This window comes from Anser anser, assembly GCF_964211835.1.
Source record: "Anser anser genome assembly, chromosome: 4".
In the NCBI taxonomy this organism is placed as follows: Eukaryota; Metazoa; Chordata; class Aves; order Anseriformes; family Anatidae; genus Anser; species Anser anser.
The window spans coordinates 69,720,741-69,746,120 of record NC_139724.1 but is presented as its reverse complement, the minus strand read 5'-3'; the positions used below and the strand labels follow the sequence as shown (position 1 = coordinate 69,746,120).

At 37.3% G+C, this 25,380-nt stretch overlaps 1 protein-coding gene across 5 annotated transcripts in view; it reads right to left on the bottom strand.

The window, feature by feature from the left end:
• ZFYVE28 (zinc finger FYVE-type containing 28) overlaps positions 1-25,380 on the bottom strand; it is a 147,868-nt gene that overhangs the window by 11,450 nt on the left and 111,038 nt on the right. For 2 of the 5 annotated variants that reach the window (XM_083835212.1, XM_083835216.1), the window contains exons 9-12: positions 17,746-17,850; positions 4,082-4,236; positions 3,389-3,505; positions 2,260-2,364 (exon numbers count right to left, since the gene is read on the bottom strand). In XM_083835212.1, coding sequence (XP_083691338.1) covers positions 2,260-2,364; positions 3,389-3,505; positions 4,082-4,236; positions 17,746-17,850 — 482 coding nt within the window. The remainder of the gene's footprint in view (positions 1-2,259; positions 2,365-3,388; positions 3,506-4,081; positions 4,237-17,745; positions 17,851-25,380) is intronic. The other 3 variants (XM_083835213.1, XM_083835215.1, XM_083835214.1) reach the window with 3 other exon arrangements.

Below are 25,380 nucleotides of genomic sequence, written 5' to 3'. Positions count from 1 at the left end.
CTTTATGTAGGCCCTTCTTGGTTTGTTCTGGTTTGGAAGGCAGAGCTCATCTCCACACTCCCCAGCCCCCTCTGTGTTCTTGTGATGCCCCCTATAACAAGAGGCCTGAACTGTAAAGAGTCCAAGGAAGGGCCACCAAGGTGCTGAAGGGTGTGGAGCACCTCTGCTGTGAGGAGAAGCTGAGAGAGCTGGGGCTGTTCAGCCTGCAGAAGTAGAGGCATGGGGGGAGAGAAGTGATCTATGTGTATAAATACCTGCAAGGAGGGTGCGAAGAGGACTCACTCAGTCCCTTTCCAGTGGTCCCAGTGCCAGGCCTTCAGGTACTGAAGGGCTTTGGAGCTCCCAGTACGTAACACCACAGATTTCTCCTTACCCCACTGCAACACAGCCAGCTGTAACATCACTTCAGCACCCAGACTGTTGCCCTCTATTTCAATAAACAGCATCCCAAGCCAGAAGCTGTGCGTCTCCAAACACAAAACCTTCCCCTCACCGATAGATGCCATGAAAAGCTGAAGAACCTTAAAAGCTGAATAACATGCCACAGAAATGAACTGACTTTGCTTTGACAAAATGTACGTTCTCTGTGAGAAGGTTATTCAGCATCCTGCAGCTCAGCAGAACTTGCTTTCAAGTTCTGGAAGTCACATTTACTGACACCATCAGGCATCGATTCAAAACAAAAGAATATGAACTGAAATGGTAGGGAGTGAATCATCTCTTGCATTTGTTTCCACTACAGCCTGTATACGGTAGATATTTTGCTTAAAGATTTGTTCTTCACTGTGCCTTCTGTCACATTCTGAATTATGGCACAATAGAAAAATCAATTAAAATTATTCTGAATAGTTCTTTATCTGCCCCCAAATCATCTTCCTCCAGAAGAGATAATTTTTCTACAGTACATTACACGTAAATTAGGCCTGCTGTTCTAAATGAATAGATTAAATTCAAAATCTTTTAGCCTGCAGCTTTAGAAGAAGGGTTAGCAACCAATCCTTGAGTTTTCTATAAGCACAAAACAACTTATTTCTCTAAAATCTTATCTTTAAGAGGGTTGTGTGTTTTTTTTTCCCCCTGTGATCTCTGATCTTTATTACAAGAGACATGAACTAACATTTCTTGTGTGTTGCTCATCCCCTTCTGCATACAAGCTGAGATGTACGTTGCTCATCACTCACTTAACATCCTGGATTCAAAATGAGACTGGCAGAACTCTGGTGTACATAGACAAATAGACAACAACAGAAGAAAGTTTTAGAGCACAGCAAAATTACTGCCCACCTGAAATTCAGGGAAGATAAGGTACAATTTCTCAGTCTAGTATTTCTCACCTGACCAGGGACCCTGACCAGAGACAACGCCTCTCCAATAACTGAGCTCCTGGTGTGAAGAAATCACCATCCAGCCCTCAAGATCAAAGCCGACAGCTTTCCTGTTTGCTGCATCTCATACAGCTATTTCTCTACTCTTATTCTTTGACTGCAAGTGCAAAGATTTCTTTTAATCCATTTTTTATACATTGTTTAATATACTAGGGCTACAGTCCATAACCGACTCCTAAGCATTCCTGTAGCTCAGATTTAAAACCAAAGCAAAAAATTTATGAGCTCTCAGGATGACTGAATCTTGACCCACACTTTGAGACTTACACGTGCACTTCTCTTCACTCTTTCCGTACATTCAGTGAGATTTAAGTACCCTCAGTACACTCACTAGAAATATCTTTTCCATACTTTGAGGTAATATGGTGAAGCATACGAAAATAATAACCGTAGTATTTTGATCATTTCCCTCAGAGACAGATGTGTAGAAAATATGAAAGCTACTTCTACTGGGGAAAAAAGTAGCACCTCCACATATAGCTAAGGATATAAAAGATCTCTAGATTTGGTTTTAGATGACCTTACTTACGGCATCACATCATACGCAGCCATCTGAGACTTGTCACATATAATGTCATGTGCTATATTAAAGCCTTTTCTATACAGAACCTTTCTCCACTAATACAAATGCATTCATACTGGGTATGACAATTTGCAGATCACAGAGTTTCATGAGGATGTTAGAAGAAGTTCTGAAAGAAATATATGCTCAGTTTATCACCTTTGTTTCTAAGACATATGACAATATTTTATATTCATTTTCCAGAGCCAAACTTTAAAAGAGTAGGTTTTTATTCCATTTTAATGTGTTTTTGTTTTTTGTTTTTAAAAACAACAGTATTGTCTCATTTTATTCTCAGAAAAAAGAAAGTACCTTCAAAGTCCCCATCTCTGGCTTTTGCTGCAAGTTCTGAGGATGATATACTTTCTTGACATAAAGCACAGTCTTCCAATGCTGCGTTCCTTAAACCCTGATTAACTGTAAAACAAACCAAAAAGTACTTGAATTCATATTTTTCCAATTTGTACTCAAAATATTCACGTTAGGACTTCCAGGATTATATTACAGGAGCATCTATATGTACCTTCTTATACTTCTTCTTTTTTATTCAACCTGACACAGCAATTTAAAAATCTCCTGGGTTCTTCTTTGAAATGACAACAGAAATGAAAGATGCTGTAATAACAGGATATACAGTTCTTGTACTTCCACCAGTTTAGCTGCATCCTATATTTTATTTCAGTTTTTAACCTGGATCTTTTACAAAGAAATAGATGATGAAAACAACCAGAGATTCCCTAGGTGTATTGCACACATCAAATCACATAAAGAGAAGCATCACCCCAAGTGTCCCTGACTTTCAATCACTTACTTAGTTTATGCTTACGTTTCTCAACATGTTTTCTTTTTTTAGGTTATAGCTCATCCAGTGGAAATTATTCCAACTAAGTATTGTTGTGTACAAAACATTTTGTAGTGATAATTCTTTACAGCTTCAATTTCTTCATTATTCTTCTTTGAATGTTGAATCTCATAGCCTACTCTTTTTACATAGCTATTTAAATTCCAGGAGGAAAAAAAAAAAAGACATCTGTCTTGCTAAACTAAAATGTGACCATTGTAATACAGTACCAGGAAAAATTAAAATTAAAAATAAATACACAAATAAAAAACCTGAAGTCTAAACACTTCATATAGGCTATGCACACTGTTCTGTTGCACCCAGGAATATGGGCAAGAGCAGATGCACTCTGAAGGCTTTACGTCTTGCAACGTTTGCCTTGAGACATACTCCTATATACGTGTAATTTCAGTGACTTCATCCTGTTTACAGTCCATTTCCATGACTTTTTTTTTTTTAAACATAGCTCAAATCACTGTACAGTGTGTCCTGTCAAAAGCTAGCAAAGTTTTAAGAAAATTCTTGTCAAATAGTTCATAGATCCACATGGGGTTACCAGCAGAAATTCAGTATAGAAAAAAAATATTTTAATCTCTTCACCTTTCTTTTGCTTTTCCTTGTCTTCTGTTTCGGGTTTGGTTGCCATAACTTCAAACAAGGTCTTTAAGATACTTCTTAGATCACTAGCATAATTTGTCTGCAGCTGGTCAGCAACACCTATGAGTTTGAGACAACAGATAAATCATTACTAGAGTATTATACCTCCCTTATTTAAATTTGTATGTTGCTCCCAGTAATGGCTTGGTGTACATTTTTGAAGGTTCACTAGCTCATGTCAGTAATAAAAACAGATACATTAATTAAAATAATTTTCCATGATGACCAAGCCATGTCCTGGCCTTTATGTTGACTTCAATTTGATAAACTCCCTTGTCCTTTTGGTAGAAAACACTGGGAGATTCCTTTTGCATCAAAATACAACAGCTACATCAAATGTCTTCCCTAGAAGGCACAGGGCATCACCAAGAAAAAGGAAGCACTATGAAAGCAAACCCTTTGCGTGCCCAAACTCTTCATCATTTGAGGTCTCAGATGTCTGTGTCTCTGACTGTTAACACTGGTCACCATTAGGTAACAGGTCTATCTAGACCAATCTGCAACTTACGCTCCAAGATACAGTCTTCTCGCTATTTCATCACTAGTCCGTTCTACCATATATTTATACACATTTAAAAAAAAAAAAAAAGACCATTTTTCACATTCAAAACAAAGGAACAAAGGAAACTCACATACCTGAGATACAGACAAAAAGGCGGTGAATAAGATCATTACTGCCATGAAATCTGGATCTGATCTTTTCTCGGGTGGCAATTTTAGCAGCCTGCAAAGCAAGCTGAATTTCTTCCTGATCAATGTCATCGGATGAACAAGAACTCGTCATTAAACTGCTGTTGGAGAAAAAAACATAATGAAGAAAAGTAATGTAAGTCTGCATTCATTTGTTCAGGATGTTCAGAAAATCCTAAAGGATTTATTATTCAGGCAATACTCTACAGCAAACCAAAACTAATTGCTGTAAATTCTTGTTGAAGGTAATCAACATGCAATCAATCACCATCATGTTTGATTTTCACTCTGTGGCATAGTTACAAAAAACTTTTAAGCAGAAAATCATTTGTCTGTATTTTATTGTATTTCCCTTAGCTATTTCAAAATGCTGTGCCATTTTTCACATTAACTCCCACTCAAAGGTGTGTCCTAAGACCATAACTCCACAAGAAATGCAAGAGCGGAATATCAGCCTAAAATACGAAGGTCAGTTCTGAAGTCACCTTAGAAATTTATTAATGTGGAAGTAAATTTGAAAAAAGAATTTCTGAATTATGCTGCCTTAAAAGAGTGAGAATAGAATCCAAATATAACCTTACATAAAAAATGTAAAGGATGATAAAACATAATTTAGGCAGTAAAGAGGAAGATTAGTCCCCTTATATACCTAACTGTAAAAATTACTGAAATGTCAAACTATTGCAAAAGAGTGGCTCATCAACTCCAAAGAGATTAAAATGTGTCTCTAAATGTCTACTAGAGCCTTAACCCTTTTTTTTTCTTAAAAAGGGATGCATGGTTGCTAGCCATTTCAACCACTACCACCTTTATGGAAAGGAAGCTGGAACAACCTGCAGGAAGCTCTGGCAGGACTCCAGCTTCTTTAAATATCCAGAATTATCTAAATCACTTGTAAAGTAAAATGCATTTAAATAAGGAAATACTTAAAGGAAAATGCTACATTGCATTTTGCCAATGAAAAAACCCTAAATGGCAGTATAGGACAGGATGCAACTATGTAAGGATTCACTGTGTTGATTGGAAGCTACTATGTAAAAAAAAATATATGTATAATCTATGTATATTATTGACTGCATAAATAGCAAACACAAGGAAGGATGTAATTTTTAATGCATTTTGAGTTCAACCTGTTTTTATTAGATGCTGAAGTATTCACCAAGCTGCAGATCCAACCCTTATGACAGCATGCACACTTATTGCAGGATAAGACACATAGGTAACATTTACAGAAATTATATGAAAATAATCGTAAACAAAAATTTACAGGATATTGTTTTGAAATTCTATCTGTGAGCTGTACAGGTAATCCTTAAAACATAGAAAAGGATTTATTATGCCATACAGTTTTAAAAGCCCTAGTAAAAACAGAACTGAAAATACATAAATACTAGAGATTAGTTATTGACTGAAATATCAATGGAAAATGTGTGGTGCAAGTACCTTAGCTGGCTTCTCATTTTTTCAAATACAGAGTAAAGAGTATACTTACAAGAAACCCACTTCTGTTCATGTCTCTATTGCTATTAACAAAAGCAAAGTTCTGTTAAAAGATGTTAGTTTTATGCTTACAGTTCCCTCAGCAGCATGAGCGACTTTGTCCAAATAAAAGGGTTTCTATCTGCCTCTTAACATGGCCAAATAAGGTCTACCTTTTCTCTCATTTTAAGAAGAATCAATCTTACGAATACATATTTGCAATATAAATTGCTCTCCAAGGCAAGCACAGAGCTCATGACAGAAAGAAATGCAGTCCATGTATAATATAAAATCTCAACAGAATGATGTCCTGGCAAGTCCCAAACGAAGCAAAAACCTAAGTGCAGGGCACAGACGGGGTGATAAGGATGGCTCCCTTCCCTCAAGTCACAGCTGAAGAAATATTTCCAAGGTGTTAAGTGGACAGAGAACTGCAAAGAGTGCCTTCTAAGAAAAAAATAAAAATTTAGTCCTTTCCCATTTTGCAGACAGGAAGAAAGGCTCATTCCACAACTCTGACCAAGTTCTGACCAATTGCAATAATAATGTTTGCCTTTCTAAGTCACCTCCTACTATATATACAAGGATTGTGGTTTCATCGACTTCTGTTCCAGACTATTCAGTGGAAGATTTTGTGGTGTGTCATTAAGCCTGGTCATGTCCCACCACAAGACTTGGTGGTTTTGTCCTAAAAAGCCCTACAGTACAGAGCAGATAGGAATTGCTGCAGCACTGTGGGATGAAGGTCAGCACATACACATACTCGCATTTACAACATACTTTCATATGTACAGAGAGCCAGACACGAAGTACAATATCCATACAAAAGAGATCCAGAAAAATGGGTATTTTCACTGCCTGTGCCACTGCAAAGAGAAAAGTGAGCATTCCAGAATAATTTAAAACTGGACCTAAGCATCACTGCAGAGCTGGAAAGAAACAATTACTCTTTTACCAACAGGACCCAGTCAGATCTGGACATAAATTACTCTTAGAGAGGGCTTAATAACCATCTGTTCTTTATTTGAAAATACGTCTTACTCTTAAAGGATGTAGTCAGCAAATATCGTAGAGGTAGTCAGAAACACTGGAAGAACAGAAACATAACAATTAATTCAGATAAACAGCTTTTCTTGTAACTGGGTATCCTAAACCGCAGTGATTGTATCTATGCAAATGTTAAAGATCCTCTTGATTTTTAAATTGATAATTTAGAAAACAAACCCGAATTTTGATCTACAGAATTTGACTTACCTTTTGTCCAAATTATTCTTTAAGAGAAGTTATTTTTATAGTTCTAAGAGGAATACCATTCCTACTGGGCTTATCTAACATGCATAATTTGGATAAAGACTCTCAGCTGATACCAGGTGTGTAGGAAGCATCTCATTAACGTCACACCATACTCAGATTTGGAATGTTACACTGCCGATACCTCCAGAATTGAGTTTCACTGCAGAATATGAAGAACCATACTTAAGCTCTGAGTAGCTAGAGACATAATGTCTTTTTTCACCTTCTTGGTTGAAGGGAACCCCGTGTTAACCAAGGAATTAGGCTATGAAGAGATAAAGTAGGCATGGAATTCCCCCTTGTGAAATCTTTATCATACAAACAATGCTTATCATGTACTTATTTTTCATAGTGAGAACATTGCAAAGTTAACACATCTGAAGGTGAATATGAAGAAAGAAGATGTTATGTCAAAGGACTGATTCCAAACAGTAGACTTGCTTATATGTTTAAAGGAACAGGCAGAACAAATTAGCTTTTTACCTGACTCGACTAGCATTTCCGTAACAATTTTAAAATGACTCTCCATTTATCATGTAGGAAGAGCAGCGAGACTCTTTCAGCACATTGCAATCGTATCTCAGAACAGCTGCCTGATCTCAAAGCTTGACTGTGAAATTTAGTCTAATACGTACACGCAAACAAAACCCAACAATGGTGCACAATGTCATCTTTCACCTGTGGAACCAATCTGCTTTACAGCTCTCAATTCCAAAATTTACCTATGAGCCAGGTTAAGCAGTAGAGTCCACTCAAAGGAAAATGGGGCTGTGGAACAAACAGAAAAGGTTATGACTGACCAAAAGGTTATATAACTAAAGGTTATACCAGAAGGGGCTGATTGCTTTAGGTAACCATCTGTGATACCGCAGGCCTTGTGCTGAATTTGCTGGGCATTGACACTCATCCAAAAACACTAAAAGCAGCAGAGTCTAAAACTGAGCAACCAAAACCAACAAGACTCAAAGCTAGTCCAAATTTATTATTTTATATTTGTGCTCAAAAAATAGTCAGTGGCAATATAAATCTGTAACTATTCATAGATGTTTCCTTTCAAATTTAGTAGTATTTGGTTCACTAAACCTAAAATCTGCTCTGTATTGAATGCAGAATGTACACGAGTCTCTCAAAAAATTCCCCATTACTCACAAACATAAACCTTCAGAGTATCTTAAGTACCCATTACATATACAGTAGAGGCAGATAAAAAGAATTTGAAAGCTCACTGCATAAGACATTATGAATATAAAGAAATCAACTGTATTATCCTGTTCTCAAAATAATAAACCTTTAAAATAACTTTGTTGAAGAAGCCTCAGATCAAAAGCACCAGGTGGTCACTCCTTGCAAAGGAGAAAATATTCAATGTATTTTTCTACTCCAAACAGCGCAATTATGTCAGCCATTTTAAAAGGAAAGTAAAATCATCCTCTGTTTCTGATCTCACGCAAGGCTTTTAGTTACAACTAATTTTCAGGTGCAGATTTCAAAAGACTGTCAGCGATGCCTTCAAATCAAGAGGGATCAAATTCCAGCAAGACAAACTCATCGCAACTGAAAGTGTAAAACACTAATTCTAAGAGCAACACTACAAATGTTTACTTGAAAAGCGTTAAACACGCATTTCAGTGACTCTCCTTACTGCATTCGTTACACAAATACCCATGCCATCAGCTACTCCTAGTCACTTGCCCTGGAAACCTCCATCAAACTACACAAGCAGAGGCAGAAGTAGCATGCAATATACTTGCAGAGAAACTTGAAGAGAATACTTTCCTCTTATACTGTAAATTCAAAGCTTGTGAATCCACTTTATAGTGAATTCAAAATACCTGCATTAAATAGTCCTGTTGTGATGCAGAGGTTTAGGCACTTTGCAAAATCAGAGTAATGCATTTTGAGGCAAAATCCCTCAGGTAGGATTCCTCCTACAGTCAGGAACACTTTGCAGAAGGTTTTCATATATACCCCACACACAAACAATTTCACACGTCCCTATTTACATAAAAGGACATCACAACTATAATCATGCTGAAAGCTTCTACAAAGGGACAATGGTCAATTCCAGAGTATCGATTACAGTTCATTAAACAAATTGATGAGAGACTGCCCCCAAAGAATAAAACAGCGCGGTTCCTTTGACTCAAATGACACCAATCCACTTGCACTACTTGGCCTAAACAAATCTGTCATCTCCACTGCTCAAAATGCCACACTTTATCAATATTTTCTGAATGCAGAGCTATACTGTGTGCTTGAATTTCCCTATATGTATGTTTTAAATACACCGTTCTTAAACACTTGTATGCTATTTCCTCAAAAATATGACATTTTGATTCATACATAATTTAGCACAACGCCCTTCTTGTGCTCTGTGAGCAATATCAGCAACACACACTTCTTACCCAATCTACGATATTTAAGCTTTTTTCTCTCACGTGAATTTTTTGATACTTTAAGTAAAAAACTTTTTTTTTTTTTTTTTCAGGCAAGTCTGTAATTGTCTGAAGAGGGTTTCCAAAACTACTTTGGTAACCGGTGCATTTATCCCACTGATACTTGCGTGGGCTGTAACTGGAAACCCCACCACCGAGCTGTCAGTCAGGTCTCTCCTAAGTTATTACAAGTGCCTCAAGGCTGCAGTCAGCTCCGGGCTCCATTCTGCAGAAAGAACTGCTCCAAAGGCCATCTAAAGGATCAGACAATGGTTGCAGAAAGGCAAAGGTTGTATACATGAGGAATGACAAGAGGGAAATGATAGGGGTTTGAATGAGAGAAGCATGACTCCATGTAAGTAAGAAAAAAATTACTAGTTCCTATCCTGCCTTTTGCAGTGCTTCTGGCATTTCTTTTCTGGTTATCTCACAAAAAGATACAATAAACAGCAGGTTAAAACCTTTTTGTTTCTAATAAGTACTAGTTTTAATATGGTTTGGAGGAAAACTACAATGAGATTAATGGCTTCTTACAATTATTTTAAGTGAAGGGGGTGGGCTACACATCCAATTTTAGAGTCATTTAAACCAAATCCAGAACTTGTCTTATTATTTGGGTAATAGCATACGGTTATTTAGCAAAGGACTATATTTTAATAAATGATCCCAGAAGCTACATTTAAAGCAGACTAAAAAAGCTTTAATTCAAAACTTTATTTCTTGACTTCCTAACCTTACTCTTTTATTAAGTCAAGAGGCTTTTTGTGTGCAATCTCTTATGTATTTTCTCTCTATTTTAAGAAAAAAAGGCTGAAGAGGATAAAAGAAAGCCCTTAAAATGTTCCAAAGGCTTCAAAACTTTATTGTCTCGAGAAACAAATAATAGAACTGCATGCAAACCCCTCTAGCAGCAACAACTTAGCCAGACACCACCAGAAGAAGCGGACTGCACTACAGCCTTACCGCATGTACCATCCATGCCCAGCCCCATATATCTAGGACACGTGCTAGAAGCCCCATCTGCTGTCAGCCTTTTGAACTCCACTGTAGGGGAATTATCTTTTCATCACTGTAAGATGTGTAGAAGCCCCTTCCAAGCGTTGTTTTCTTCAGCTGAAGTGGGCAGACTAAAATAAATAAATTGCCAAGTGGGACGAACCATGGGTCTTAAGTGTTATCTTCAGCCACGAAAAATCCCTCAGCATTCCCTCCTCAGCATGCTGAGTTTGAAGTCAACAAGGACAACCTCTGCTCCATACGCTGGCAGCTTCTGCAGCTGCCCACTCCATTGGAGAAATATCCTGAATCCTTCCTCAGTTCCTGAAACTGCAGGGCATTCCTGTTGTACCTACCATGCTGGACACCTGAAAAAACACAACTGCTGAAGCACCATGTTGCTAAGTAGATCCACCATAAGAAACTCTAGCTAGACAACTGCCTTATTCAAACTCAATACCATCCTAGCCTGGGTTTTCAGAAGAATGCAATGATACTGTATTCCAAGTGGGGACTAAAAGGAACAACATTGCCAGCCCAGAAGGTATTGTCTTTGACAATGCTCTCTCCCAAAGAACATTGTTCTTTATGGATAAAATTGTTCATTATGGATAAAATGTATATAAAAGTGAATATGAACAAATAGAGCATTAGTAATCAACAGGGCTGCCTTCTTACTATCAAATTTAGTATCAGGTACTTGCAAGGTACCATTTTTTACTGGTTTTCTTAAAAACTTAAACCAAGAAGGGATAAGACCTGCAAGACAAGACATTGTAAAATTCAACAAAAACTAGAACTGAAAAAGTAAGAAGTTAGAATTGCTTAGGTTCTACTAGGATTTTCCCAATTCCACCATGATGTTTTTCCTAACACTTCCCTATAATCAAACATGCATTTAAAGCTCTAAAGCGTTCACTCACATTGCAAAAGAACAAACAGTATGAGATTAGAGCACAGAAATACTTAAACTTTAAAAATAATCCTGAAATGGAAAAACTGAAAGTGAAAAGCAGAAATGGTTAAGCACTTATGTAGAAATGATATGTAATACCAGCTCCGGTATCTAACATGATAATAGAAATGCATCAGTCCCAGAACTTGACACAGGATATATTGAACCTGGATACCTGATGCTGGATACACATACTTCCAAGGGCAAAGAAAGGCATTTCATACAGCTCTTCTGCAGTGTCCCCTGTGATATGCAAGCAACTATACTGTATGGCTTAATAAAAAGTGAATTAATTTAGCATCCAGCTCCAGTAGATGCTCTCTTGAGTTGCAACTGCTGTGTGTGGCAGACACAGAGATGAAGAAGAGGCACCGTGAAACATCTTCCAGCACGAGGAACTCTGAGGGATAGGGAAGCTTATTAGCACCGGGTTTTCATATCACCTCCATCGGTTCCCTCAAAAAATAATATAAAGCTACCAGCTGAAGCATTAAAGCATCCTAGGGTCTAGGAGAATCCCACAGGAATTCTGTATCCAGACGTGGGAGTCAAAGCTGAGGAAAGCTAATTCAAGTTTGAGCCTTAAAGTCTTAATTAGAAAAGAAAGCTCTCTCTTAATTTTTCAACTTCAATACTGCTGTATGAGGAAATCCCGTTTTTTCTTGCAATATAAATTGTGGTTTTACAACATACCTTGATTTTAGGCATTGCCAAAGAACCTGCAAACCTGCAGTTACTATAGTGATTTTAGTTAATTACACATAATCTCAAAACTCCCAAACATGTTATTTAAGTTCGGGGGTTTTAAAAAGAAAAAAGATCTGTCAAATAAAACGTAATTTCTGAGAGCCAATAATTCTTGTTCTGTTAGCAGCACAGGGAACACCAAGTGATATTCAACAACAGATTTTACACATCATTAAAATGAACATAAGTTAAATGTGGCCAAATTACTAAAAATGAAAATTACAAGCAAGCTATGTAGAAACACAAATACTAACCCATTAGGATTGCTTTGTGTCAGTCTCCAGCCAAATATGCCACCTGGATTACAGCCACACAATGGCAAATTCTGGGGTGTCTAGCAATTCTGCTAGAAGAGACTCTTTGCCTCTGCCACTGAAGCAAGTTAGCTTAAAATATTGCCCTATTTCACTTCATTTACACAGAAAGTAACAGATTTTATATTTAATTGACTTTGACCATATTGGGCATTTTAACATCTCTAAAACATTAGCTTTCCATTTTAATAGGAAAGACCAAAAAAACAAAACAACTCAACTGCATTTTCACCCTCCCGCTGTAAAAAGCACTTGTTAACAAGTAGTTGACACAAGATGCCTGGGTTATTCCTCGAGAAAATAAAATCTGCGTCAGCTACTTGTTACTCACTACAAAGATACGCATATAATCTACCTAGAAATACCTTGAGGAATTTCCTATAAAAGGGAACATTTCAAGCTTCAAAAGCTTCAAAAATGCTGCACTATTTGGAGATTTAATTTTTGTCTTGCAGAGCGAAGAACAAGATGGCACGGAACACATCAAGAAGGATCCTGGCGGTGAGAAACCGGAGACATCTGCTGCAGTCACATATGTCTCGCTGACTAAAATCCTAAGCAAAAGCTGACAGACCTCATCAGTAATGACTGTTTTGTTTTGCTGCTACTGCTCAGCTGGTTGGTGGGGCAAGGGATTTAGCTGCAAAGCAAGAAGAGTCCACACGGCAGCCTGTTTATGATTGTATTAATATGCATATTAATTGCCCTCACACTGCTTGAGTGGCAGAGCTGTACAAAACAGCACAGACTCGCAATGCCTAAAACATACAGAGACAATTTGGGGTTTAAAACCATTAGGAAGGAATGGCACCTGTTTCAGGAGTCATCCGAATTTTCTCAAGGTATAAAAACCCCTATAGAAATCCTCCAGCTCTTCCCAATGAGCTCTTCATTTCCGTGACTCCAGTACCGTACGTGTACAGTGATTATCACCAGCCTTTTTCTAGTTACAAGCCGTTTCTCCATGAAGAGGAGTTTTATGGAAAAAGCGGGAAGGAAAAATCTACAGCAATGTGCTGGTCAAACCAAAAAATTACAGCACCGAACATTAATGCTGAATCAATCTGTTATTTTGCATAGATTGAACAAATGTGATGATGAAACTGCAAGAGGGGTGATTTGGAGAGAGAGATGGTCGGTTGACTGTGACACATCAACTGAAATAGATCGCTAGCACATCTCTTGTGCCCCACACTACCAGCTACTGGATCCCCAGGAGCAGTTGTGATGTCTGTTAAAACTTGTGGGCAAGCAATCCGCACTGTAGCTTTATAGGACAGAGCAATGGATAACTCTGAACCATGAGATGAAGGAACTGAATTCTCCTAGTTTAATTAAAAGTCCTGCCGAACAACTAAGTTACCTTGCCTTCTCACATCCGCTCCGAGGTCTGACTTCTGCTGACGAAAAGCCCAGTGAAGCACCTGGGTTTGTAAGGCACCATCCATCCACAGGAGCTGACAGGCAAGGCAGCTTCAAACAGGCTCTGGCAAAACCCCCTCTAGTTTTGAAGCAGTAATCAAAACTTCATCCTTCTCGTTTATATACTGCGATAACCTTCCCCACTTTGTTTCACACGTGTGTGTGTTTGTTCTAACAGGGCCATACTCAGCATATGCCATACAGTAAGAGATATCCTTCAAGGACATGCAGAGAGCTTGGGCTCAGCCCACACACGCGGATAGCGATATTCTAACCAAGAGCCCAGTAAACATCCCGCTCTAATTTCTGGCTGCTTTGGCGTCAGTCACATTGCACTTCAGATTCAAATTCCAACAAGGCTCGAAATCAACTAATTGTCCCTACCTTGTTTTGCTTCCGTCTCACTTTTTTTTTCCCTCACCATTCCCAAAACAACGTTTTTGTGGCCATTTTCTACCTCCAGTCTTTCAAAGAACTTGAGTTCATTCTTGGCTTTAAGCTTATCAAGTCATCTCATTCAGTTAGCATATGAATAGCCTTCTCTTCGGTTTCCACTCAAATTAATGGCTCCCTCAGGATCTTGCCCGTTAATTTTAATGCACGTTGAAAGCTTACAAACAAATTTCTGCAAACAGTTTATTTTTAAAAGCCACTGACTTTACTGCTTCTGACAACGAAATGGACAAGCTTCCAGCATTGTACTTTATTAGCTGCCTATTTACAATTCAGTAAGCTATAGTTACATTAAAAATTGCTCTAAAAATTACATTTATGAAACAGATACCAGTGAAAAAAGGAAAAGCTGGATGCATTGTTTCCTGGAGCTAATATAAACAATAGACCAATTGCCACTTCCCTGCTGTAGCTACAAACATCTCATTTTCAATTAAGTCAGCAGTATTAGTCCACATTCACATTGATGTAATACAGAAATTATGCAAACACATGCAGGTCTGCATAAAACCCACAGTTTCTCTGAAACCTTTGGAAAGACGAGGAATATATTTACTCTTCACTGAGAAAGTTGACTACTGATATGGGCACCTCAAGTCCGGATACTGCTTAATGAACATTTTGCAAAAAATCTGCTTCTGTACTGGATGAAAGTTTAACTTCTTCACCATCAGATCTCTGAGGCTAGAAGAAGGAACCTTCTACAAAGATCTGCCATCAATGAAATTGAACTTTCATTAGCAAAACCATTTCAGGGAACCTCTGTACCCCTTTCATCCCATATATGTATGTGTATATATAAATATACACACACTATATATAGATTTTGTACTTCAATTTGTGCTCTAGAAACCTTCAAGCAAATATTTTTTCAAATTACTGCATCAGCACAATCATAATCAAAGCATACAATCACAGTTCCGATATAAGCCTGAAAATCTCTGGCCCAGATGCATTTCAAGAAAATACACACTTAACTGAGGATTCTGCTTTTTCTCCATTGACTAAACATGGAACCTTCAGCAACAAAACTTTTAAATAAGGTGTATCAGTTTGGTGCCTCAAGTTAAATGGGATGAATGTCGCTCAGAAAAATTATACACCACTGGTTGAGGATGGGGAAGTCTGTCACATGGGAAAGTAAATCACATGCTGATTTGTATGAGCCTTCTTTACAGGATCCTGATTGGATCCCAAGGTCTTCACCAGCTTTTTCTTCCCAGTTGAAAATAAAAAGGCACGCAATGACCCCTGGGTCTAACTGTGCTCTGTGATGCAAGGAGTAAGAATTTTCTCCCTTAGTTCTTCATTTGGAAAACAGTAAATGTATAGATACATGTAATTCCATATATATTATACTTCATTGTTTCAAATCCATTACAGCTACGCTGTTTAATATTCTAGTAGTTCATTCAACACTATATGCTAAGCTGTTTTTGTTACTGGAGCTGAACTGTTTGAAGGTGGTCAGCTATTTCCAAAAGACACCGCAATCTGACAACAAGGCTTTCAGTCTCAACATTGCTTACCTACTTTAACCTATAGTGATTATAATAGCACAGAGGAATTGTTTATGATATGTGGGAAGTGGAAAGGCCAAATAAATACATTTTATGAATTCTGTGTTTAGCTAATTAATTTTCAGACAAAATTGAAAGTGTTACATTTCAGTTTCTAATTGTTAAGATTACAAGTGAAAACAGCAAGGAATTAAAGACATAGTAAAATGGCACATTTCAGAGGAAAAAGAAAAAAATATTTTAGGTATTGTTTTGGATATGCACATGACATCGGGAAGAACTTAGTTACTTCAGAAAATAACATTTTGTAGAGATGGTCTTTGCAAAGAACATTCTTGTTGCAGTAGACAAATGATGTAACTTAATATAATACAAGTAGATGTGCCGAATATTTCTTTTCTATGCACGCAGATCTAGGAACATGCTTCTCTGAAGTAGACAGACTTCTGAGCTTTTTTTCTGTTTTCAAACTAAGCTGTGTAAGTATTTCAAAAGGGGAAATTTATACCAGTATAGTCAAGCAGGCAGTTACTATTTTATTGGACCATCAACTACAATAGCTACATGGATAAGATACAGAAAAATAGGTAACTTGAATTCCTGGATGACACCCAAGGATGATACAATGCTGTAATTCAGTGGACAAAAGCCTAAATACACATGCACAAAATTGCCTTATAAACCGAGCCTCAGAAAAATAAAATTGAAAAAAAGGGAATAGACAGATTTAACTACCTAGGCATCAAGATATTTAAATACAGTGACAAGCAAAATACTGATATATGAAGGCAGTACATTAAGGTCTTGAAAAAAGGTGGCACATCTAATGAAAACTTGTTTATTCTGCTTCAGTTATGTCTAAAGAATAACAGAGGTTACTTCTGCTGTCCATTCAGACAGCTCTGTGTGGGACAGTCTCTTCCACGTTACAGTATTTAGCAGAGGGCAACTGAATGCTGGTAAATTGAATTTTGTTTGAAGCATAGTTAAAAGTGTATTTCAAAATTTAAAACATGAAAACCAGTTCTAGTTGCATCTTCCTTTCCTTATTTGCCTTTTTAAAATATGGAAATCATAAAAAAAATGAGATTGATTGTGGGCACATCCTAAAAAATACTTTTTATGTAATATTTCCTTTATCACTATAGGAAAAGGCCTTTTACCCTCTTTCTTTCCCCCAACCTAGACAAAATTTGGTATTCCTGGAGTTAAAATTAAAAGTGCTGGATAGAGATATATGGATGAAAAAGGCAGGGAAAGAAGCAATGGAAAATCTACCTTGACTGATACTATGGTATCTTTCTACCTGTACCAGAGTAATAACATTATTGCATAGAACATATGCAACACGTGACATACATGTATGTTGGGCAAGCCTTGAAAAAAGCTAAAGAACTCAGGTTTCTGTTTTAGTAAGATTTTTTTTCCCCATACCTTTATTCCTCTGTTACTCACACTAGGTGCTCTGCACAAAACAAACCGACTAAGTTAAAACCTTCACATGCAGGCTCAGATGATGAGAATATAAACCAGTATTCTTAACAACTTTGGCAAAAAAAAAAAAACCTTTGGAAATTAAATTATTGTTAAGTGGCATGCTGCCCTCATTTTAACTACACAAAATGAATTGGAAAAAAAACATGCTTTCTAGAAAGGCAAAACCTAGCTAAGACAAATATTCAGTAATTTTCAAGCTGAATTCTGAAATCACTCTTAAGAAATGCTATATGGATAAATAAAAGGGAGATCACTGGCATACCATATAATTAAGCACTACATGCATTGAAACTTTTCTGTAAACAGTTGCCTCTCAATCGCAGCACTGAAGACAACTGCTGGGAAAAAAAAAAAAGCAAGAAAAAAAGTAGCACCTGTTGTTCGCAAGGAAGAATATTCAGAAGTGTTGCTGTCACTTGATTGTTAATTCAATGAAAATTTTTAACCAACCATAACCCAATACAATTAGTCAAATCTGACTGTGAAGCGATGTTATTACCTCAGAGCGTATATGCTGGAGAGACTACATGTAGTGACAGAAACACTCTCATAGTCACTGCTGGAGATGGAGCTGAGGGGGGAATCACGTAAGCCATCCTGAGAACTGAAAAAACATGGAAACAAAATGAACTGCTGAAGAGAACAAAGGTAAAAAAACAAAGCATGGGTTGTCACTGATTATACGGAAATCGGAGTAAACTGACAATCGTATTTGAAACAATAATGATAAGAAAGGAAGTGATATACATCTATTTTGTTTGCTTCCCAAAGGGTCAGGCGATTTAGCAAAGTTGGTGGGCACACTTCTTATACAAATCCTCAGTTTAACTTATGGCATGCAGTTAAATCACTCAGGAAAGAACCAAGGACCTTCCATTTTCTTAGGGCACAGACAGAAGAGTGTTTGTTTTAATGTTATAACGAAGACATACCATCATTAGAAGTTGATAAAGTCACAGTGGGTTTCAAGCAAGACATCAATAAGCTTCAAGAACTTCTGAAATACCACAACTAATTTGATCTAAGTTTCCACAGAATGAGAATGGGAAGGAAAAAGTCTATGAGAAAAAGCAGAAAGCTGGCTCTTCGGTAAGGAGATGAGGATAATATAACCACCCCTAATTCGCTGAGTCCCTACAACTGCTATACATGTACCCTCAAGCTTTAAACCAACTGGATGAGCACAAGGTAGCGGTCCCATGGCAAACCATGGACATTTCATTAGAGGAAATCCACTAGTTACTAAATAAAAGATCATGAAAAATTTAAGTTAACAATACACAACTTGTCCCTGTCATCCCTGGACTAAGGAAAAGCTTTGAAACAGTACATAACTTCGGACCTTATGTCATATTATCAACATAAGCTAGGATTAGAAGGTTAAAAGTTTCGTAAGCATGACAGAACTCTTGTGGAAAGACCAATTTTTGTTTCAGTAACAATTTACTGCTCAGCCACTGGAAACTGCACAAGCTGAAGAAAATTAAATTATACTAGATAAAATCTGTAATCAAATGTATCAAAGCTGTATTAGCTCTAGGCAGTGCAGAAGAATCACTCAAGCCTGCTGAACTGAAATGTTCAGTCAATAGAAATCTCTGGCCAATGCAGAGAGAAACTTAAGAAATATCTTTAGTTAAAAGAAATATAACTGTATAGATCAGGATTCTTTTACCTTACGCATCCACAACAACCAACAGATTTCTTAGGCTTAACTGAATTGTGGGAGTATGTGGGGTACATGTTCAGACCAGCTATGTTCTAAATTCTTTTCTTCTACCAAATTTACTATTCTAGCTGCTGTTGCAGCTAAAAGTCTGGAAGAACGCTTAAGGGGAATTCTTCAAAGCAGTGTATGGAAGGCATGCACTCTAATCCCACTAAGAAATAATAGGATTTGTTTGCATACCTCCCACTAATCGCTTGGAATATGTATACCTTCATGTTCTTCATTTCTGATTGTCAATTTGAAAATAAATCCCTAGCGTACTATGCTTTAGTAGAAAGGAAAGCCATCGCAACTGGAAAATAATTTATCAGACTTGAACAAAAATCTATTTAACTTTCATTCATTTTATATACTTTCCTTCGCTAATTCTGCTCACTACGAAGAGAGAGGTGCGTTTAAACAAAGGATTACTCTTTTATACCTCATAACCTTTACCCATCCAATCATACAACACTGCCACACTACTAGAATGTATTTTTGCTATCTGTTTTATGGCAGCTAAATGATGTTAAAAAAAAAAAACACATTAATATGCGATTTCACAGCATGATTGAGCAAGATAAGCTGTCTTGCAAAGACGAAATGTATTGTTCAGAATAAAGTAATCTTTGAACAGCAAGATCCAGTAAACAAGAACAACTAGCATACTCAGCTTCTTCTTTTATTCTCTCTCACCTCCCCATCATTTCCATTTTTTTTCCAGTCTAACAATCCTGCCAGCTGATTTGGGTAGTAACACTTCCAAGAGATGTAAGGTTTGCTGTCCTTTAGTGCTTTCTGGCAAACTCTGCCTGATATATTTAAAATCCAGACAAAATATCTGTTACCAACAGTACACAACAAAATTGTGAGACTAAAAACCTAAATTCAGTTTCATTTCATAGGTTCTGAGTTGCGGCTTGTTTTTTGTTTGTTGTTTTTTCTGGGAATTTGAATTTTTCACAGCTCTATTCAAACCCGAAAGGGCTAACACTCTTCCTACGTATAAAGAATTCAATGCATTTTTATGAGCTAAAACAAATAAAACAAACCATCACCACCCTAAGTATCATCTCTCTGTTAAGAGCTGATAATATTTAGCAACATTGTCCCAAGCACAAAATCACCTTCATTCCTGAGCTAACATTTTGGATTGGATGTCCAAGCCAGAAGGCAAAATGAAGAAGACAGCTGGAACACAAAGGGCTGGAACTAGACAGTAAGTAAATGTGATGAGTAACCTCAGAGCTGAATGGCATAACAACACTTTAAAGGTAATATTGAGATTTTTGATAAAATGTTTTCATCTTCATGGATATTCTCAGACCAGCATACAAGCCTCTACGCCTCTCACACCCCTTCTCCACACCTTTTTCCTCTCATTTAAATCCCCTCACCTCTACCTAGTCACTAGAAATAACAGCCAGCATTTTTTTCTTTCCAGCTCCACTATCTTATCTACTTTTAAGCCTTATCTTAAAGCTGATTGCCATTGTAAACTGCTTCATAGAGCCTTCGTTTTCTATTCCTTCATCTTTTACTCAGTGTACAAGCCTGGCCATGCCGAGCCACCCAGTGGTTTCAGCACTAAAAACCCAGCTGGTCAGAAATCATTTGGCAATGTAAACTGTTTGCAGATACTTTACACAAACCCTGCTTAATAGAGGTTGGTTTGTTGTACAAAAGGATGCATCATTTGGACAATTAAAATCTGTAAATATTTTTCTCACTTGTTTGTACCAATACAGATTGAATTTTTCTACCAGAAATATTTATTATTTATAGTATGTATTTCTGGTTTATATTCAGACTAGAATGCTACAGAGCAAGAAATTCTGTGTTTATTCAGTACCGCGAAATGAAATCCAATAATGAGAAGTCTGTTCTACACCTTCTCAGTGTTACAGTTAAGTATTAAAAAAAAAAAGAAAAGACGTACAAAAAGATTCCTGACATACTCACTCACTACGTCTTCTCTCAGTATGCGATACCTCTTTATACAGTTTTCTTCTCATTAGTGTCTGCCTGATGCTGGTGGATCCTGAGGTGAATTGACCTGCTTTTCCCAGCTCACGGTGGCTGTCACCAGCCAATACTAGCCAGGCACATGTGTTCGGTAGCACAATGACAAGAAGGGAACGTATGTGCACACAGACACGTCCTGCAGCAGGCAGCAGCTCCAAGAGGGCAGCCAAGCCTTTCTTCCACACCAGCCCACGTGCAACATGAACTTCATGGCATCTTGTACTCACTTGAAATTCATGCCATGTTGGAAAGGGCCTCCATGCTCACAGGATTCGCTGGACTCTGTTTAAATTGTGTAAGTGGTAAAAGTTTCATTTGTTTCATTTGTGAGGTCTTAAAATGCCTGCTGTGCTAATTTTAAAATGACATTCCAGCATGGAATCAAACCACCATCTAGGCTCACCAAAATGAAACACTTCAGCACTTCTGATAAAAATAAAGACTTGAGGCAACAGAACAAGGTGACATGGGGTGACGTGACCGCCTCTTTTCATGGAATACTGGCCGACTGAACAAGAGAACCACTTATTTAAAGATAAGTTAAATAAATCAGTAAATAAATATTTAAAGCCACTTTTATCCTGCTTTGTGTGCTCTTTGCTGCTGGAATGTGTCTCCAGACTCTTAAAAGTTCAGTTAAACCTCTCATTGTTTTACGGAACGGTTTCTTCATGCATTTTATTACTTGAGTTCCAATTACATTCCACATTACATCAGTTAATTAGCACAGATCTTCTCTTCTTAGTTTTTCTTATGCTACACGAGAGCTAACTGTGAAGCCTGATGTGTCAGTGATACCAAGTCCACTCAAATAAGTCCCTTTTTAAATCTTGTTATACCTACTATACATATAAATTCATTTTGGGAATATGCATGTTGAGAATTAATACAGTTCCCTGTTGCTGCATTTGATGTATGTCCTAGGAAGATGGAACCTGCTCTAAAACAGACACCTTTTATTTGCAAGTTAAGGCTTCAAAACACCAACCACATTATCAGATACCTCACGGAATCGGTGTTCAATAGACAAGGTCAAAACCACTGTCATTTTTAATTTGAGACTGGTATTTGTACTAAATCTGAGTTTGTTCAATTGCATATATAAAAGGTTACATAGTAAAGAAACAGAACACCAGAAGGGGAAGAGAGGAATTTCAATCAGAAGCCAGATGAAAGATTGCTTAAGCAAAGTTTTGCAACTGAAAAGCTCCTATTTTTTCCCAATCAACTACTCTTTCCTTCTTGCTGATGAGAAATTTTCTTACTCCTGAATAGCTAGTTAAAAGACTAATCAATACGAGATGGCTAAGCAGATGTAGTTTTGGTTTTGTGAACACGCACAGCTGTACGTTCATTTTTATGGAAAAGGCATTTTTGTCATGTGAAGACGGGCACAATCTTCTTAAGTCTTCCTGTGATGGGAATATTATTGGGAAAACATAGGAATATTGTAGGGAAAACATGAATTTAATACATTTAATCAACTTAATATGTATTGCAATATCAATTAATCTAGTTTTGATAGAGGAGCACTTATAGAATCAAATGTTATAAACTAAAAGACAAGCTAGAAAGGATTTTATTATTATTACTAAGTGAATGCTAGCCAACCCCAAAATCCAAATACTTGTTTTCCATGCATTTATAATGGTGGAACGACTACAGTATCTTAATGTTGTTCTAATGAAAATGTGAGTATGTCACATATTCCTAAGGAGAGATAAAACACAGGCAGAAAAATCAAAATTAGAAACCAACTGTGTAAAAACAGGTGTTCGTCTTTTTTTTTTTTTTTCAGAGTCATTCTAACATGCATGCTGAGGAAATAAAGTTTTAAATATATTATGGTGTAACAGCCTTTAGAGTACAGAGGTGCAAAACTCAGAAATGGGACACCTTGAATACCAAGCAGGAGAAGATTAAATTATTCATCTTATTGTAGAATTGCAATACAGAGCAGTAAACAGGAAAACATGCTCTTCTGAGGATGCCTCATTCCTCCTCCTTACACTGCAAAAGCATATGGCAAGATATTCTATTTTTTAAGCCTCCACAAATAAATGTGAATGGTGCCAGTATCTAACAGCCAACAGACACACTTAGAGCTTGCAGAAAACATGAAGATAGGAAGTTCTCATCATCACCAACCTCAGCTCCAAGTCTCAGGTGCACAGTAAAAGGCTTCATTAAGAGTATATTCACCAAATAAATTAAGATAAGGAAAATGGGGGAAAAAAAGCATAGTTTAAGTTAGATATAATAGACCTGCAGGGGAAAGAAGAGAAGCTGCATTTCAAAATCTTCTTTTTACATCGGAACTGTTACAGGTCAGCACGTAGATAAATGAACATGCAACAGAACTGAGTATTTAAGCCTAAAACACGAAAACACTAGGATGGCATGACAATAGGAAACAAGCTGCTAAACTTCCTAAAATATGTACAAGAATTTGAAATTTTATAAGACAAATCAATTCTGGAAAAAAACAGAAAGCCAAGTACTTCCAAAACACTAAAATAAACACAATAGTCAATCTTTGTATATTCTTCCCTTGGAAAAACAAGGGAGAATGCTATGGTAGAACGAGCATTTCAAAAAAAATGTAAAGCTTGCTTCCAGTTGAAAAAAAAAAAAGGAAAAGAATGAAAGAACAGATACAGATCTAAAGCTTGTCTTTCATGTTAAAGTACGCCCTTTTACCCCAAAACACTAAGTGCCACTTTGTCGTGTGGTTTTCTTCTTACATTACTTCCTCTTTGTAACAGTTTGTTTTGCTGCCACAGCCTTTCCTTCTAACATTGTCCCCGCATCAGATCAGATGCTGACCACATTTTTGCCAGCGATTTTCTCATATTTGTGTATCATTAATCCCGCTGTCCAAGACTCTCAGTGCCCTTTGTGCTTTTTTTGAGATACTTGCAAGTAAATAACAGAAAAAGAGGAAATAACGTCAACTGTGACATAACACCAGACTAGTAAAGATGTTGACACACGGATCTTACGCAGAAGAGAATTTAATCTTTACTTTAAACTCCACTGAACATTGAGGCTCGATCGAGAAACCTGAAATAAAGGTAGTTGAGACTTAAAGGATTAATTACGGTAAACCCGACAGGATCATTGAAACGATACTAATAATGTCATATTGCAGAGTATAAGGACGGATTTACTAGAAGAAGCAGTTGATGTCATAACACACATTTGACAGCTGCTTGATTCAGACAAGGGAAAGAAAATTTTCTTTTCCAAGTTTCTGAGTTCCAGTAACTAGAAAGTAAATACATTTATCAATTTGATGAATGAGTACACCCTGCAGCTATTCCATGTATATTAGATTGCTTATTGTTCTAGCTAATGGGTCCATCATTCCGAGAATAATCTATGTCTCAAACGTTTCCCCTATGGTTAAGTTGGCATTCGCAAGCATGTAATAGGGAGCAGTCACAGAAGCCTAATATGATCTTCCAATTTAAGAATACCATTGAAAAGCAGCGATTAGTCACCACCCAGGCAGCGTGAGTAAGAAAAGGTCCACAAAGTTGTGTTTTGTAACTGAATCCGCTCTTTTACCGATAATGTGATGAGTGATTCAGAGGCAAGAACCAGGCCTATATATAGACATACTGTATATGAAAACTAAAGAGCAACACACACAAAATTGTTTAATCTGAAGTCCTCAGTAGATCCCCAGGATCTCCATCTCCTGCAGCATATACTGAAGGAGTATATATAGTATGAGAACATTTCCAAATAAAGGAGGAACAATCTCTCAAAATACCTCACCAAAGGTTTTTAGAAGTATTACGGATAACGCATCATGGGGAAGCCTAATTCTCCAAAACGGGTGAAAATTCTCAACCATAAGCAGGGAGGAGCTGTTAAATGACCAGTTCCCAGAACAGCAGGAGGTCATTTAGGACCCATGGGTTTTTGTTTTCAGGTATGGTCTGCAGAAATGGGGAGAACAATGAGGTCTGAAAAGCTGCCTGCTGTGCCGAATTATTCAGGATAGTGAGAACAAGGGCAGATGAACTGCACAGGATCCTAAAGACTGGATAACAGGTAATAAAATGGCAGGCAGGATTCCATGGATAAACACATGGAGAACAATTTTAGCTTCACACAGAACAACTCTGAGCTCACAAGCAGAATTTTGGGTCTTCGGCAGACGTCAAAAAACAATCAGTTCACCACTCTGCAACAGGCCAAGAAGTCCAAAGCGAAATATTAGGAATCACTGGAAAAACATCAGAAAACAACTATGGCACTGTGAAAATCCGTGGTATGCCCATACCTTGTCTAAGTGCAGTTCTCATCCCCTTGAGATCTCTCTCAACCCTTAAAAGGAAGGTTTAGAGGAAGACAGTAGGAATGATTAACGTTATAGGACAAGGTCAGTAC